This window comes from Protopterus annectens, chromosome 2.part1, assembly GCF_019279795.1.
Source record: "Protopterus annectens isolate FY-2018-M chromosome 2.part1, PAN1.0, whole genome shotgun sequence".
NCBI classification, from domain to species: domain Eukaryota; kingdom Metazoa; phylum Chordata; order Ceratodontiformes; family Protopteridae; genus Protopterus; species Protopterus annectens.
This window is the reverse complement of record NC_056729.1, coordinates 679,286,267-679,305,179: the sequence shown is the minus strand read 5'-3', so window position 1 is coordinate 679,305,179 and position 18,913 is coordinate 679,286,267. Positions and strand designations below refer to the sequence as shown.

Here is an 18,913-nt window from a genome sequence, read left to right as displayed (position 1 = left end):
CAGCGGGAGGAAGCACTTAAACAACGCCAAGCACTATCTCAGGAACTTGCTAGCCTTCGTAAAGATTTGGGTAAGAATAATGTTTACATACATTTTAAAGCCTTGAAACTTAAGGAGGGAGCTCAGACAAAAATTGCTCATTTTCTGTGTTGTGCAGATGTGTTGATGTACATCTTTTTGGTTTAATCTTTGCAGTCTGCATATATACTTAAGCTCTGAATATCTCCTGAGACTAACAGTTTGACCTCACTGTTCTTGGAATTCCTGGCACTGATTTGTCCACATCAAGCTGCAGGGCCTCATATGAAAAGACATTAGATGGCAAAATTGCTACATTTCATGAAATGAAGAATAGCCATTCCCTTTTTCTTTACATCTGTATTAAATTGTTTAAAATGGGTCGTTGATGTAGAATCCAAGCAAAAAAAAAAAAAACATAAACCAGTCTCTCTAATTAAAACAGGGTGTGACAGTAGATCATGTGGGTTTAAAAAACAATCTGCTAACCAGTTTTAAAAAGTATTTTCTTTCATACTTATTTAGTAAACTGTGTGAAGCCCACTGGCCAAGGTTACCTGTTTTTCTGAGTGAACTGAAAACTCGTCAGGTGACTTGCAGACATCTGCATTGCACTCAAGTGGGTGTTATGGAATCAGTCTTAATAAATGTAGGAAACATGCTTTTGAGGCTTCCACTATGACTCATTGAGTTACATCTGGATGAAGTTAGAGCTGGGTGATAACTAGTTCTAACCTTGTCCAGATGGAAAACAAAATGTTGTCTTTGCAGGTAGCAAGCCCCCTGCATCCTCAAGTGGAGGCAAGCCCCTCGCCCAAACTCATACCAACGTCCCAGTTGCACAGACACAATGCAATAAATGTTCTAAAGGAAAGACATCCCTCCTGGCAAGGCAAACTAAGAAACCATACCAGCAGTCATTTCCTATTGAATGGTGATCAAGTGGTTCATCTTCACTGTGTGGAACTTGACCAGTAGGGACCACATCCATTTTTAAGCTCAATGAAATATAGAGAAGCTGCTTTAGAGTTCAGTAATTTGAGTAACCACAAAGATATACTTTTGGTTAGCATTTTAAGTACAAAAGAAGCAGTGCAGCTTGGCTTAAACCTGCTACTGGAAACAATGGACTCTGTTTTTGGTGATTTAGAATGTGTCCAACCATGCAAAACGTTTTAAAAGTAAAACAGGTGATTTCTGGAGAAAAGAGGCAGGTGTGGTCTGGGAACACTGATTTCCGATTTTCTAAAAAATGATATGCTTTCATGAGATGAAATCCAGAAAATATACCAGTGATTTTTAAATATAATTTCCAATCATTATGGTTATTTCATTACACTTTTCTTCTGCATCAAGATATATTGAAAATGTAAACAGATTTTAGGCACAGAACACTCAATAGTGCAAGCCGATATAAATAGTAAAAAGTAGCAGAAATGCTTCTTGGGTGTATTAGTTCCATGGCTGGAAATGCCAAATTCTGTGAAAATCCTTTTTTTCAATTCCTAGACAGTCCAAATGTGGGATTTACTAGTGTTTTTTTCTCAGGAAAATGAATGTATATCCCTGTTAATGGTTAAAAGGATGTAAAGTACTTGAGAAAAGATACAGGTGTAACCTTTATTCATTTTTTTTGCCTGAGTTTATGATGCTACTCTGAAGATTTTAAATATAGCATACCACTTCATACTAGGATTCTTTCCTTTCTCAAAATGAATTAAAGTTGTGCACATCAGAAAGATGGATATTATTTTTTATTAGATGCAGTAGTGGAGAGAGTCCTTACTTTCTATGTTCTGTTTTATTGCAAGAAAGCGATGCAGCATTCATTCTAGGTTTATGATATTTTGGATGTGTCTGTAGTATTTTTAGAACTTAACTGTCATTAACCAGTACTACATTCCCCATGCAACTGTTAACATTCTCCCCTGTTTCGAAGAGTCTCTAAAATAACAAAAATAAAAGTGCTTGTGGAGTGGTAGAGTTCACAAGTGCATTCCAAAGAAAAGATTGTCTAGCCTATCGGTGCATTCTGCTGGGATTCATTGATGAACCAAATTTGTCCTGCTCTCCCCAGATTCCAGTGTTCAAGCTGCCTGGTCCCTTTTGTCTTCTGGATATTTATTTGCAAGGGGCAAATTGTACCGTTCAACTTTCCTCCCTCTCCAGTCACTGAAAATGCAATTCCATACTGCTTCCCTCAAACTAACCTCATAGCTAATTTAGATTAGAATGTTTACTACATACTGTTATCGTAGTGCTCAGACTGAAATTAAACTACTTTTGTTATTTTACACGGAACTAATCCAGGAGCCAAAATTCTACTATCTTCTCTTACTCTTCTTTACATCCCTCTTGTTCCCTTGGTCTGCCGTGGAAGGTCAGCTGACTATTCTTCCCTGTTATCAGCCTCATAGCACTCTGTATACTCAACCAATAAAAAAAATTGCCTGATGCTCACACAGATGATCTTTTTATTTGTCGCTGTGTAGTTGAGAGATGCAAGTACCTAGGGAAATTTGACACCTTACTTTCACAGCCAAACAGATCCTGTGAGCATCACTTACATACACATACTAAAGTATACGGTGAGGAGGTTAAAATCCTTGCCCAAGCCTCAGCAGTCCTAGTGGGAGCAAGGCCAATCACTAAAACACCAGTTAGTGAAAAAAAAAGCTGAACGTTACCAAGAAACAGTGTATTCTAAATCCATTACACCAAAACTATCTAGAAACAAACTGAAATGTATTGGAGATTGGTGACTCCATAGTTAGACATACTGATTCCAAATTGTAAAACTGGAGAAGAGCTGTGAGATGAATTATCTTTCAGGAGCCAGGATTGCTGATGTTTCAAGGTTCCTGAGGACCCTTAAACAAGTTAGATATGATTATGACATGGTGGTGGTCCATGTTGGGGTTAATGACGTGGTGCACAAAATCATGAGGGATATGTAGAGAGGGAGAGATGACAGATCTCTCCATATATGTCACATGTGCAGAAACACCCTTGGTACTGGGTGGAATCCTTCCATCACCAAGAATATCATCAGATTAAAAAAAAAAAAACTGATTGTATTTAAAATTTGGTTAAATACCTGAAGTCATTCTAGGAGGATAACAGTATTTGTCAGCATGGGATGAGATGTTTAATAATCATCCTTGCTTCATCAAAGTTGGTGTACAACTCACAATTGAAGGGTTCAGCATACTAGTGAAAGTTTTTTGCTGCCCCATTGTGCCTTTTCTTAGACAACATAAATGTAATGGACCTCCCAACCTAACTTCCAAAGCAATTACTGGACCACATTAAGGTCACACTGCTTAATGGTAGAAGTCTAAACAACAAACTGCTCGGCCTTGAGGATCTTCTGCATTTGGAGCCCATGCATATACATGTTAGAGGCACCTGGCTTAAGACCCCAAAGAGCATTCCCTCAGTACCAGCTGGAAACTCTGGTCAGAATCCATATTTGTTAGAGGCCACATTACCTTCTAGGGACTTGCACACAGAGCTTACAGATATTCGTATCCCACTATATAGGCTCGGCTACATGATCACAACATGCTAATGGATCTCCTATATGTCCCCAGAAAATTATATTCCTAAATATTCTTGATGAACTTCCTATAAGCAGGAATGCTATTATCCTTGGTGACATTAACTACTCCGTGGTAGATTGGGGGACCAATGCTGGAATTGCACAAAAATTCTTAGATTATATAAACTACTCCTCCCTGGACCCGATTTTTAAGGAACTCAGAGGACAGAATATCCCTGACTTGCTCCCAGACAAACTTGGCATGTGTATGTACAAGGTATCCTCCTTGGTCTAGTCAGATCATAAAAAAATTGCAAAACCTAAGAAGCAAATATTACAGAACTCAAAGACTTCAAGTATATAAATATACAATTCTGTGGTAAAATCTACAAGTTTGAGTATAAAAGTAAAATGCTGATACTGCAAAGTGTTATGCTGGCATGCACTACTCCCCACTTGGACAAATGTATTAACTTAGCACTCCCAACTAGATTCAAATAAATGTAGAAGTTTAAAAGCAAGGCAACAAGGTGGTTCATGTTCATCAATAAACTATATTATAAAAGAAAGAAAATCCTGAATCTGTGTAGCAGTGTAAAAGACCCCCCAACTTAAGAACATGAAACAACTAGTTAAAACTAAAAAGATGGAAATCAGAAAAACACAGGCATCAAGTGAATTCAGACTTGCTACAGATGCCAAACAACTTCATATTTTTTTATGGTAGGAAAAAAGGAACAGTACTTAACACTGCCCAGAGCTTGATTATGGTGATGCTACCTACTCAGATCCAGTGGATATGGCCAACACACTGGCAAATAATTTAGTGCCAACTTAACCCCAGAGACATGCACTCCTTTATCCCAGTAGAAATCAAGCCACAAGTCATTACAAAAGAGCATGTACTGAAGGTACTCTTCAAAATGAAGATCACTTCATCCATGCAGCTTGACAACATACCTGATTGCCTGTTAAGTATAGCTAAGGACTGGTGGACCCACTCCTCAGCGCCTCTAACCTGAGCTTAGCAGTGGGCTTTGGCCCTCTGTGGTGCACAGCTGTTGGCATGCCACTCCACAAAGTTGGTACTACTACTGACCCAGAGAATTACAGACCTGTCCATCTAATTAGTCTAGTCTTATGCAACACCATGGAATATAAAACTGACTTGATACCAAAAATCTTATCAGACTCTATCCCCAGGAGTTTGGCTTTGTCAATGATAGATTGTATCTGATGAATTTAATAAATTACTGTGAGACAGTCACTTAGGCCATAGACTGTGGGTTAGCTCTAAGTACACAGTGTACCTTGACTTAACTTGTGTATGTGTCTTCCCCTCATTTGACCATCATGTTGCAACAGTGGTGAGTATATCTTTTCTGCCTTGCACAGCTAATGGCAAAAGGTATTTCCATTAAGTTGCAGTAAGTCCTTTCCTGCTGTTCTTAACACTGATTAGATCCTTACAACTCCCCTTTCAGGATGTACCATACTAAGCTTACCAAGCATCTGGAAAGACACTGGAGGTTCTTAACCAAAAAGATCAAGGGCTTAAAAACCAGAGCTGCCAAAGAGAGACTGGAGGCTGTATCTCTGTATTCATTATCATATACACTCCTTAGAGGTGATCTGTGCCTGGTTTATAGGGCCATAAGGGAACCAGTAGTCCAAGAACTCTTACCTCCAAAAAATCACATCATCCTGCTATAACACTAGGACCAGAAATCTAAATCTACTCTAACAAATAAGATGGAGGAGTAGATTTGTCATGCAGTACCTAGCCTTTCTGCAGAACAAGCTTCCTCTCCAAGTTAAACGGTGTGACACTGTCTGCTTTTATAAAGGAGTTGGATCACTGAATTGGGTATACATAAATTCACCAGTGCTATGACTGTTGTGTCTAGCCTTAAAAAGTGAGGTAAGCTCTAAGGGTGGGTTCTGGAAAGGTAGAAATGGCCTTGTTGCTCAGTTGCCTTGTAACTTATGATTCTATGTATTCCCTGCTTTTTAATTTTTCCAACACAAATGGGGCCTGCTTGCAAACCACCAATGGGGAAATATCTGAGTCTAAGAGATGCCTTTTTGAGATCGACTCATACAGTGACTTTCAGTAAATGTTTCTTTATGGTGGGGGTACTACTAGACGGTATGAACTCCTGGACTTGACAAAAGCTTCTAAGGCTTTAAGAACTCCACATGGACCTGCTGTGGAGGAGGGTAGTTATACTTTTCAGGACAGGGGATTGAGGCCAGCGAGTGTTGCACATCTAGAACTATACATTAGAATTTAATTCTAACTTGTCTTTTTGAAAATAATGTTCTCTCTCTTGGGTACAAGTGTACTGGATTCCTAAGTTTTGGAAATGCTGTCCTGTTGAAAGTCTGTGGATATGATTATTGGAATTAAATAATGCATTGATGTTAGTTTACTGGACTGTTGAGACTCCTTTTCTGTTCCAGTGGTTTTACAATTTCTTGCATATTCAGTTGAAGATGGCTCAAGTTATTCTATGATTATGGTATTTTTGAAAGAATTTTCCTTCTACATCCTCATAAAAGATCTTACTCCTCCAACCCACCCCATCCTGAATCTCCCCCAGCATTTCAGTTTTGTACTGCAGACTCTAAAGCCCATTTTGAACCAGTGTCATCCCACAGACCTAAAACTTCTGTCTAGGAAGGAAAACCGCATCTGACTGGACAGGAGACTGAAGGATAACAGGGATTTCCCCTCGGATTTCTGATTCAGACTCTGAAATACTTTTTGCTTCTATAAGTTTGATTTTCAGAAATTTGAATTGTCAAGCTCAAATTTTAAGGTTTGTCTTGACTAATTGTGAAAGTATAAGGAATGCTTTGTATGGAGTTTTCTTCTTCTGAGGAAAAATCTAATTTAATTTCTTCTATTCAGTTCACTATTTATCGTATACAATGTGTGTGACTGATACATTTTCAAGGGCTATGGCCACTGGTGCAGTTTTGAAGAGGTTTGCATGGCTGCATTTTCAGAATCTCCCAGGTGGTGGTTAAAAATAAGATTTTAAATGCTCCTTTGGATAGATTGTTTTTGCCCCCCCCCCCGCCCCCTGATGCACAGCTGATCAAAATGTGTGGATGGATGGGATGAGCTGATACAGCGAATCTCACATTTTTCAGTCCTCCTTTTTTCATATTTCCAAGGGACACTCCAACTCTTCGTCAGTTTTTGTAAGAAACAAAATGGTCTCAAGATGCAGGTAAACAGACATTTAAGAAAACAATGGCAAATGAGTTCCAAGAAGAATTCTGGAAATTCCTGAAGCCAAGAACAATTCAATAAGTCATAATGACTGTTTAATATACTTTGTTTCTCCTTGCCACCCAGGCATCCCCTTTTTTTCTTACCGAAAGTCTGAATCTTTAATCTTCTCTTTGGCAACAGATAGTTTCTTACAAATGGATTCTGAAGATCTTTCATCAAGGTTACAGATGGCAGTGGGAGGAAATTCCTATTTTCCAGGGAGGAATACCTCATCCTCCATTCCAGACTCTCTTGTTTCTGCCTGTCCATCACATGTCCCAGGGAGTGAAAGAACCAGTTCCCACTTGGGAAGGGATATTCAAGGATGTTTTTAGTTCCAGCGAAAGAAGGAAAGAAAAAATGCTTAGAGACCAGTTTAGGATCTTTCTTAAACCAGTTTGTAATAGTGCCCAAACTCAAAATATCACTTCACAACATGCTACCTCCCCTTCAGTCAAGTTTTTTTGGTAACACTAGATTTAATAGGTGCTTAGCACATCCCTATTCATCCAGAATTCTGGCATTTCTTAAGGTTTTGTGTATCTGGATCACATTATCAGTTCTCTTCTTTACTCTGTGGACTATCCACTGCATTAAGAGCACTGACACAGTATTTATCTCCAGTTATAACTCATTGTAGGCTGCAAGGTATCCACATTTTCTCCATATTTAGATGACTTGTTTATCTTTGCACAGTCTTTTTCAGTGTGTCACAAATCTCCCTCTATCTCTCTTGGGTGAGAGATCTCTTAGATAAGCTGGGATTTAGTTTAGAGAGCTTTTCTTGCTACCTTGGACCTGTATCTTTGTTTATAAGTTACATAGCATAGAATGATTTCCTCACTAATGTAGACATGTGATGGTGAAAGGCTATACTGTCTGTATTTCTTCCAAGTCCCCGACTACTGGGTTAACTCATAGGATGTGTTATCAATATGATAGTTACCAGGGGTAGATGATTTCCCAGAGCATACTGTTATGCATTTCTTCACATTTAGTTTTAGTCCATGGCTCTGGCACCAGTTTGTGTGAGCCCTTCCTGGAGAACATTTGTCAGAGGGTGATTCAGTGACCGCTTCGAATTTGCAGTCATCTTCAAATTTGGTCAGAGTCCATTAACATTGACCTTGACTTCAGAGAAGTAAATGTCAAAAAAGGAGTAGTCCCAGGACCCAATTCATGAGGGATTCCACTTGTGACTGGCCTCTATTTAGAAAATTCTAATTTCCTGGGTCTTGTCTGTGATCCAGCTGGCTATCCAATGGGTGACTTAATGGTTTGTACCTAACCTCTTAAGTTTGTCAACAACGTGCGAGTGGGGGATTGTGTCATATAGCTTGGCTAGATGAAGGTAGGCAGTATGAACCATTTTGCCCTCATCCATTGCTTTGCTGACCTTCTCGAGGTTGAGTAGGTATAGACTGCCTTGATGAAACCAAATTGGGTTGTGTCCAGTGTCTGGAGGTTTCCTATGTCATTATTTCTTACTTTTTTTTTTAAACACCTTTATTCAATTATCACTTGTGACATAGAAAAACTTAGATGTATACAAAAGCAATCAAACCATATTAACAAGTTCCCATTTACAAATATACATTACATATATTGTTATATGATCAAAGCAACATTACATAATTAGTTAATTTTCTGCCTTCTCTTAAATTTTGTTCTTCACTCAGAACTTTTTTTCTGCATACATTGCCACAATTACCATTTTTAATGTAATTTACTCCTACCCTGTTCTAAAGATCTCTTTACCTGTGTTTAAAACAAGAAACATCTTTATTAAATTATCGCTTATAGTATAGGCAATCATACATTTATATAAGGGAAAACAAACCATATTGACATAATCCCAGCTGCACACATTTCACATCACAAACCATGTTGACATAATCCTAGTTGCAAATGTTATACATCACTTATCTTACCCAGTCATTGTCAAACATTACCTAGCTTATTCAAGTCCTGCCTTCTTTTAACCCTCATTCCTTCCCTGTATGTATTATTCACACAATTCCCATGTTTATGTAATTTGTTCCTACCCTTTTTTTTAAAGAGTCCAATTCCAGATGTTTTATCTCTGTTACTATATTCACTACTTTCAGTACAGATGGTTTAGACGGTTATTTCCATTTTTCTAGTAATTACTTTTTTGGCAACCACCATAATTGGACTCTGCAAGGCCTTACTATGTCTAGGCAATTCTGATTCTGTATCATAGCTCAGAAAAATAATTTCCCTAGTTGCACCAATTTGCTCACCCATTATCTCCAACAAAATAGTCTGCAGGGAATCTTTAAAGTCTGCCAACTCATTACACTCCCTGAAAATATGCTCCCAATTACCTCTTTCGTCCCCATTCACACCTCCAACATTTCCTGTCTGAGGAAAAATTCTTTGGAATCTACTTGGGGTATAAAAATCTCCGTAAACATTTCCAGGCAAAAATCCTAAGTCTAGATTTTGTTGCATGGGTTTCCTCTCAAATTCCAAAGACAAGCAGTAGGTGGATTGGGCACTCTAAATTGGCTGTAGGTGTGAGTGCGTGTATGAGCGATTGGTATGGATGAACTACCATGGCAGGGCTAGCCACTCAGTGGTGTAAACCTTGGCTCAAGGTGATTGTCGCTGTTGAACTGACACCCTGACCCCATGTGCAAAATGGGAAAAAGGGGTTATGGATGGATTTGGGAGACGTACATATATCGCCCCATTGTTCCTTTGTGAATTGCAGTCTTTCTTCTCAATCCTTTCTAACATTTTCTGTTTGATTCGTATAGTTATCATGCAATACTGTATGTGGTCTAATTATTCCTTTTTTAATGGCAGCTTCTGTTCAAGATTGTACTACAAATTCTACTAGTGTTAGTCTTTCATTTAGTCCCCCCCCACAATTTCTTTCTCTTTGCCTATACTGTATCACTCCTCGATAGAGAAGGCAATCCCTAACTTGCAGTCCAAATAAATTCTTGGCATCTTCTCATTCTATTACCTTTCCCTCTCTAGTTATTTTCTCCTGGTACCTTGGTTCCTTTACCAGTTTCTCCAGTAAATTCCAGCGCCATCTTGCCTGTTGCCTGAATCTCTAATTCTAACTGCAGTCATCCCTATCTCCATTCCGGTGTTGGCTTTGTTCTTAAAATACCTTCTGCTACTTTATGAATATAATCTGTATGATTATTATTATTCTCCTTAAAGATCTGCATCCAAAATCTCTGTCTCCTCTTGTTTCTTGAGCTTCCCCCCATTTCACCATCATCCCTTTCCACTTGAATGATAGGATTCTGTTTGTGCTATGTATAGGAGCCTTAACCGTGCAGCTCTGAAATACCTCTTCAAGTCGAGTAATCCCAGTCTGCCGCCTTCTGTTGGAAGAATCAGCTTATTCCACTGGACTCCTGCCATCTTCCCATCCCAGATAAAATCATTCAGCTCTTTATTGATTGCTATCCACAATTTCTCTGGTTGATAAAAATATGCCTGATCTGCGTATTTGACTAAAGGGACTAAAAACATTTTAACTGCTTGCATCTTACTATACATAAGAGAGCTTCCAATTTCTCAGTTTTTGTATTCTCTTTTGTTTAGCCTCTTTCCACATATCCTCAGCTGCTGCACTAGAATCATTTTTAATCCATACTCCTAAATACCTCATTTTATCATGTCACTGTATTAGTGTGTGGGTACAATTTTATGGCTATTGCCTTGGTTTTAGCTTCCTTACTTTTGTATCCTGAAAAGATTTGAAATACACTCAAAATGTTCCACAACTCTGTAATGTCATTTTCAGGTTTTGTCAGTTTTAAAATAATATCTGCAAATAGAGCCAGCTTTTTTGACTACTGTACCAATTGTATCCTTGAATTTCAGAGTCCCTTATTTCCTTTGCTATTGGTTCTGAATATAATACAAATAACAGGAAAATAGGACACCTTTGTCTGGTTCCTCTACTCAAGCAGAAATTCAGAGAGGAACTCGCCCACTTAAATTTTCACCTCCAATCCCTCATATATCCTCCTAATAAATCTTAACATTTTATCAAGGAATGTAAATGCCCTGCTCATAAATTCTCACTTACTCTGTAAAATTATTTCTCTGCATCACTGCCCATCAACAATAGTGGTATTTTATATATACAGAAAAACACTTGCAAGATGTTGCAATAAATTCCAAAAGCTACCAGGTGGTGAATCCCAAAGAAAACTTCATTTTATAGACACACATACAGGCTTAAGTGCTTTCTACCATGAAAATGGCCTTCATCAGAAACACCCATAATCCCAATGGCAAACTCTTAAATAAAGTGACAAAAAATTACTATTAAGTTAACCAGTTAATGTATTTTATACAAATAACATAAACTAAAAACATTACTATAAGATACTTAGAAAAACTGCAGTTCTACTTGCATTTATTATATTTTGCTTTTCTATGTAAAACAACTTTACAATTCACCCCACTATTGAGACCAGGTCTGTTGTATGCATTGAGCAGAATCTGCCATTTGAGCTCTTTGTATTCAAACTCTCCTTTGTCCCCATTAAAATCAGGAAAAACATAGTCTGTTATTGAAAACAAAAATTTTGAACACTTGGGACATTCTAATATATGTTTAAACTATGTAGAAGGAATTACATGCTAGGCACTTTGCCATGTATACCACAAATTATGAACTGCATGTAAACCTACCTGGCACTGTAATGGTTTTTTCATAGGTACTTCTACATAAGGTCCTTCTGCTATAAATCTGCACTCTTTTCAGTCTAAACACTTACACATACCCTTAACTCTATTATTACTGGGTGCATGTTTATTTAATACAATATTTGGATTTGGAATTGTTTGTGGATGAGTGGCATTCAAACCTTACATGAAGGACACATGCCCCCCATTTGTTGGCATCCTTGCCACGCGGAGAGTATTTGCGGACAGCAAATAACACTTCGGAAAAGGACAAGTTAATACATGAATTCAGCAAGGTTAGGGACAAACTTTCAAGAAGGGGATATAAAGAGGATGTTTTGGTGACAGCAGAAAATAGAGTTAAAAGGAGGCTGGGGCTAACACACAATCAAAGGTGTGGAGAAGATAGAAGGAATAGAGACATGGCTCATTTTGGGAAAAAGAACGAGGGACAGGGATCCATATTTTATGTAAATAAATACTCCCTATTTTCAGAAATTCTGAAAGATCTGGTTGATAGGTTTTGGCCCATTATTCTTAATGATGAAAGATTTGGAAGAATTTTTCCATTTAGTGTTACCTTTTTTTTTACAGTAGATCGAAGAATTTGAAAGAATTGCTATCCATAGGTAAGTTGGAAAGCAAATATGGTAGAAAGGGTAGTTTCCCTTGTGGAAAATGCATCATATGTAAGAAAATTAAAAACTTAGATGGGGTGAATATTAATGGCAAAACATATAAAGCCAGGGATCAGTATAACTGTGAGTCAAGGGGCATAATTTACATTATTGGATGTGATTATGGTCAAATAGTACATAGGTCAAATGAAAAGAGCTGTGAAAAAAAGAATCGTGGATCACTTGGGAGATGATAGAAGAGGCAGGATGGAAAGCCCTGTGACTGAACATTTTATTCAATCCCATGAAAGCTCAGATAAGTCCTTTTTTAGTATGTTGGCCAAACCAAAACAGCAGATAGGGGATGAACTAGTTAGTAATCTATCTTTGCTGGAAACAAAATGTCTCCAACTTTAAAACTTTATATCCCAGGGGGTTAAATATGGAGTTGGATCTAAATGTTAGAAATTAATGAGATAATTTAAACACACTGATGTTCAGCTAAAATAGGTAAAGTGAATGATAGATTATTAGTTCCCTTTCCAGCTGTGCGTCCTTGTGGGTCTAGTACATATACATACATAATTTGTTTATGAAATTTGAATATTGAAATTAATTTTAATGTTAAGTGTTCATGATATGTACATACATTTTTCTCTTCATGATAATGGCAATATGAGTTTTTTTATATAGTAATGCATATGAAAATTACATATTTTGTAATGGAATGTTTATTTAATAGGGAATAACAATATAGGCACTTTAAAGGATGTATTGAAATGTATTTAATAGAATAATTGATTTCAAATAATTTATTGGATCTAATTAACCTGTTGGTGCCATAATATAAAAGATGGCTGCTTGATATAAAATGTATTCCTTGAAGGCGTAAGCCAAGGTACCGGATACATCAGTAAAGAGTTTGTACTTTATCCTGGTGTGTGGTGCGTGTTTCTCCTCCTAGCTTCCAAACTTCCACAGTGATATCATCTTTTCCAGGGAACTTTCCTGTAGATTGGTTATATATACATCACCATTTTTATTTCATCTCTCCTATCCTGTTCGTAAATGAGCCTCATCTCCCTGTAACCTTGGCATATTTAATTTTTCCATAAACATTTCCATTTGTACCTTTTCTTTATTTCTATATTTCTCTGCTTTACACAAATTTTCGTAGGATTTCCAAAATATTTCTAATATCTCTCCAGGACCTAGTTATCTTCCTTGTTATAGGCTCCACAAGCTTGGCAATAGCCCTTTCTACTTTCTGTTGCCTGAGTTGTACTAAAATATTTTGTGCTCTAGAGTTATAAAAAAGAGTTGCTTAACAGCAGTCTTTGTAAATTAATGTGTATTATCGAGATAATCCTTTGTTTTGTTTAGCATTTTGCAGTTGCTGTGCTCCTCTTGTTCTTTGAGATTCTGCATATTCTGCAGTACTTTAACATTTGTGAGTCCTAAGTAATTCTTGCTACTTCTGTGCCATATCTCCCTTTCTTCTATTTCCACCCTATTTTTAAATTGCACTTTAATTTTATCCCACACCCTAGCTATATTTTCAGAAGAAATTTCTAGCTTCATTAATAGTTCTGAATAATTTCCACTACCTCTTCCTTAAATTCCTCTCTTCAGTAGATAGGTAAGAAAGTACCACTGTCTCATTTTTATTTCATTATCCTGTATTTTTATTTTAGTTATTGGGGCATGATCTGAAATACTTATTGGGTGCATATGAACACCTTCAGTTAAATGCACGTGTTCCTGTGAAATGTAAATTCTGTGTAGCCTAGCCCAGGTTTTGTATCTTGGGGAATATGTAAATTCACTCAGAGCTCCTGGGACTAAATTCACTTCCACGCCAAATGTTTTCATAGATTTCTTCAAAGTCTACCCTCCTTTGTTGTACATTCCCTTTTGGGCCCCCCGGCACACCTTCACTGCTGCTGCAAAAAAATTCATGTCCCTACCTCTAAGCAATATTCCTTGCTGAAAGCTGATTTCTAACATAATTTTCTTAAGCACGATTGTAGCAGATTTTGGTGGAATATAAATACATGCCAATGTAATAATCCCTTGCCAGTAGCCCCTTAGTACTACAAATCTTCCATTATCTTTTTCATCCTCTTCTGTCACTGTTGAAGTTCCTCTTACAATTAATATAAGCGCTCCTCTTTTCCTTTGTCCCAGGTATTCTGCTGAATAACTATCCTGAAAACCATTTTTTTTTTTTTTTTTTTTTTTTTTTTTTTTTATGAAATTCACATGTTCAGTTCTGTCCAGGTATGTCTCCTGTAGCATAGCTGTTTACACACTACATTTTTTACTATAATTCATTACTTTCTTTTTTGTATTTATCTGAGAGACCATTGACATTTAACAACATTACAGAAAGTATCATTGTATTAAAAAGTTATTATTCCCACCTTTTATGTATAAACAGCTTTTTGTTAAATGTGTAGTTCCAGCTTTTATGTTACATGCATATATTGTTTGGCAGGTGTAATTTTTTTATACAGTTGTTTCTTGTCATATCCATTTGAGCCTATGACGCATCTTAAAATTGTGGTTTTATTGAAAGCCCTCAAACAACTTCCCCCAACACTCCCTAAAATGTGATCGCTCTCTTTCCCGTTTACACACCATGTGGTACATCAGGCAACAAGTACCTTTCAGTGCTCATTTCTCTGTAGCAGTTGCATGTTTTACAAGCTCAGGTTGCTAGCCCAAGGCCCAACCAACTTGGAGGATGCCTGAAACCTGTTTAACTTAATATAAATACACAAAACTATGTACTACTACAAATATTAAAGTTTTACCCTCCTAATAGGAACAAATATCCTGACCTGAAAGCCACACTCTGACTTGAGTTAACCTAAAAGAACGGTTATCCATGCTAAGATGCATGGTGCATCCTGTGCTACTAAGTGCTATCTGGTTTTGTCTTATCTTTATACAGTGGATATAAAATGTGTACACACTGCTGTTAAAATGCCATGTTTTTATGATATTAAAAAGAAATGAGATCACAATCAATCATTTAAAAACTTTTCCCACCTTTAATGTGACCTATAACCTGTACAATTCAAATGAAAATCAAACAAATCTGTTAGGGGAAAATATAAAACAAAACAATACGCTGGTTGCAAAAGTGTGCACATCCTTAAACTAATACTTTGTGTGTGCACACCCTAAATTAATACTTTGTTGAAGCACCTTTTGACTTAATTACAGCATTCCGTCTTCTAAGGTACACATCTGCCATCAATTAGAGAGACTCTGATTAACCCCAAATAAAGTTCAGCTGTCCTAGTAGTATTTTCCTGACATTTACTCAGTTGCCTGCTACAGCAAAATCCATGGTTCACATAGAGCTTATAAAGCATCAAAGGGATCTCATTGTTGAAAGGTGTCAGTCAGGAGAAGGGTACAACAAAAATTTCCATAGCATTGGATATGCCATGGAACACAGTGAAGACAGTCATCAAAAAGTGGAGAAAATATTGGGGGCAAAAGTGACGTTGCAAAGAACTGGATGTCCCTCCAAAATTGATGACAATGCAAGATGAAAACTAGTCAGGGAGGCTGCCAAGAGACCTACAGCAACACTGAAGGAGATGCAGGAATTTCTGGCAAGTACAGGTTGTGTACTACATGTGATAATCTTCTCCCGTATTTTCCATATGTCTGGACTATGGGGTATGGTTACAAGATGGAAGCCTTTTCTTACACAGAAAACATCCAGGCCCAGCTAAAATTTGCAAAACAATACATTGTCTCCCAAAAGCATTTGGGAAAATGTTATGGTCTGATGAGACCAAGGCTGAACTTTTTGGTAACAATTCCTAAAGGTACGTTTGGAGCAAAAACAACACTTCACATCACCAAAAGTACACCACCCCCACAGTGAAGCATGGTGGTGGCAGTATCATGCTTTGGGGGTGGTTTTCTTCAGCTGGAACTGGGACTTTAGTCAAGGTGGAGGGACTTATGAACAGTTCCAAATACAAGTCACTTTTGGCCCAAAACCTTCAGGTGTCTGCTAGGAAGCTGAAGAGGAATTTCACCTTTCAACATGACAATGAACAAAGCATACATCCAGATCAACAAAAGAATGGCTTCACCAGAAGAAATTTAAAGTTTTGGAATGGCCCAGCCAGAGTCCAGACCTAAATCCAATAGAAAATCTGAGAGGTGACCTGAAGAGGGCTGTGCACAAGAGTTGCCCTCGCAATCTGAACAGATTTGGAGCGCTTTTGCAAGGAAGAGTGGGTAAATATTGCCAAGTCAAGATGTGCCATACTGTTAAGACTCCTACCCAAAGAAGACTGAATGCTGTAATTAAATCGAGGTGCTTCAACAAAGTATTAGTTTAATGGTGTGTACACTTATGTCAGCTTATTGTACATTTTTTATTTTTTATATTATTCCCCTAACATACTTGTTTGTTTTTCAATTGAATTATACAGGTTATAAGTCACATTAAAGGTGTGAAAAGTTTTGAAATTATTTATTGTGGTCTTTTTTTTATAGTACAAAAACTTGGCATTTTAACAGGGCTGTGTACAATTTTTATATCCACTGTAGCTCTCCCAGCTGGGAAAACACCTGCATTTTTCAGAAAACAATAACTCCTATCCAGTTTTTCTTTTTTTTTAGCCAATTTCTCTTTTATCCGATTGTTTCCATGGAGACATGAGGAACAGACAGAATTGCTACTAGACTTAAATTTGTTAGAAAAAAAGCCTTATACTCAGTATTCTTTTTCATTTACTTGCTTTATCTTAAATCATGTTACTAGGTCATGCTAAGGGCCTTAATCCAGTAAATTCCCCATGCAAGAATGAGAAAAGGCGCATTAATTTTTGTTTTGTCATGCTCTTTTAGCCAAACCTTTTTTTTACATTGCAGTGTCTCGTTTCTTAAAACTGAACAAGGAGAAAGAGAATAAAATAAAAGGAGTAAAGAAAAAAAAAGGAGCATCTGTTTACAATAGTATTCCTATTCTATTTAAAAATTCTGAGAAAACTTCACTTTACAGTATGCAAAGAAAATCATACACTAAAAATAGTACCGTTAAAGTAAAAAATGTAACTTTCTTCCTCCTGTTTCACTCTTGTATTTTTCTGAACATTAATGACATGAAGTAGGCCGTGTACTTTAGAGAGCCACACCCCCCAGTCCAACAAAGTCCAATATTTCCAGATTTTCTTGTTTTCATATTTCACAAATATAATTATTACTTTGTAATATCACATTTGTCAGTTTCCAAGTTACTGGTTTTATTCCTGTTCGTATTCATGTCCCAAATCATGTATCTGCTTCATTTCCAATTTACTCTCAATTCTTGTAGTCAACTGTCATACTCCCTTCTTCTCTCAAGCATTTTATGTTGAAACATTGGAAAGGTTTCGTTTACACAGTCTCTCTCTGTGGAATACATTTCTTCCTTTTCTGCCTGGTGTACAGTGAGTAATCATTCTCCACAAACACTCATCTCCCACTTGTAATACTTTGTCCTTCTGCCACAGTTTTGTCAGAAACCATTCCTCCTGCTGGTAGGGTTGCATCTTGACTGTTAAAGGTCTAGGTTGCTTTCTCATAGCCAGGTTTGGAGCATACGCATATGATGTACCCTTTCAATTAACAACTCATCTGTGGAATACCAATCCAGTTGCTTATTTCATAAAATTAATAGTCTGTTCCTTCCAGCTTCTCTGGTACAGCTGAAAATTTCAGGTTTTCCATATGTGCTATGTCTTCCAAATTCTATTATTTTTAAAACATCTCTTCTTGAGCAATCTCATATTCAGACAGGGTTTTCTTCATTTTGACCTCTGATATTTGCAGTTTTATCACCTCATCTGAATATTTGTTTAAAGCTTCTTCCATTTTTTTCCAGCCTTTTGTTGTTTGAGTTGATATACTCCATCAGTGTTTCATTTATTTTAACCAGGTCTCTGTGAAGTTGTCTTATGCTTTCCTCCAGGTTACTGGAAGTCATGTATGGAATTTGTACTGCTTTTTGCTGAACAACAGTACTTTTCTCAGTGTTTTTTCCTTACCTTTTGTAGCTGATTTTCCTTCAGATTCTGTATTTGTTCCTGGCATCCAGGCAGTGCACTTACTAACCAGTTACTGAAATTTACCCAAAAATTCAGAAGTCCACTGGCCTTCTCTGCTGAGTTTTTCACACTGGGAGAGCTTGAATTAAGCTTTTGCTCAATGTGCAGTCATCTTGGAAGTTCATGTGTGTTATGTTATGGATGATTTCCATAATTTTTCCCATGGCTTGTTTCCAGGGTCTGTAGATGACCCACCTTTGTGCAGAGGGATGACTGTTGCTGTTCTCCATTCATGAGGCATGAAGCCTGTTTGGAGGCTACACTTAACTCATTACATCCGAGTGATGCCTCTAGGTGCATCTGCAGTTACTTCCTACTGCTCCTGTAGGCGTCAAATATTACTTGTTCATACTTTCAATAATTCCAAAACCATGCTTCATACAAGGTATCAGAATATTTTACCTTAAGGCATACATGATGGCAAACACAATTATATTGATATTTGATCTCTGTCGATGAGTATTTGCTAGAATTCTAAGGTGATAACTTAATTATTAAAGGCTCAGGCCACACTCACTTGGAGTTAAAGGTACACACGTCATATTTCATGCTGTTTAGAAAGAATCCTGAGAGATTGTTTGGACTCTTTTAATCATTGTTCTTGGTCTTGGAGGGAGTATTAAGGACCTTTTCCCTAGTGATAATG

The 18,913-nt window shown here is 37.3% G+C and overlaps 1 protein-coding gene across 3 annotated transcripts in view; it reads left to right on the top strand.

The window, feature by feature from the left end:
- MTUS1 (microtubule associated scaffold protein 1) overlaps window positions 1-18,913 on the top strand; it is a 2,531,455-nt gene that overhangs the window by 1,883,362 nt on the left and 629,180 nt on the right. For all 3 annotated transcript variants that reach the window (XM_044062416.1, XM_044062417.1, XM_044062418.1), the window contains one exon: window positions 4-70. In XM_044062416.1, the coding sequence (XP_043918351.1) occupies window positions 4-70 (67 nt within the window). The remainder of the gene's footprint in view (window positions 1-3; window positions 71-18,913) is intronic.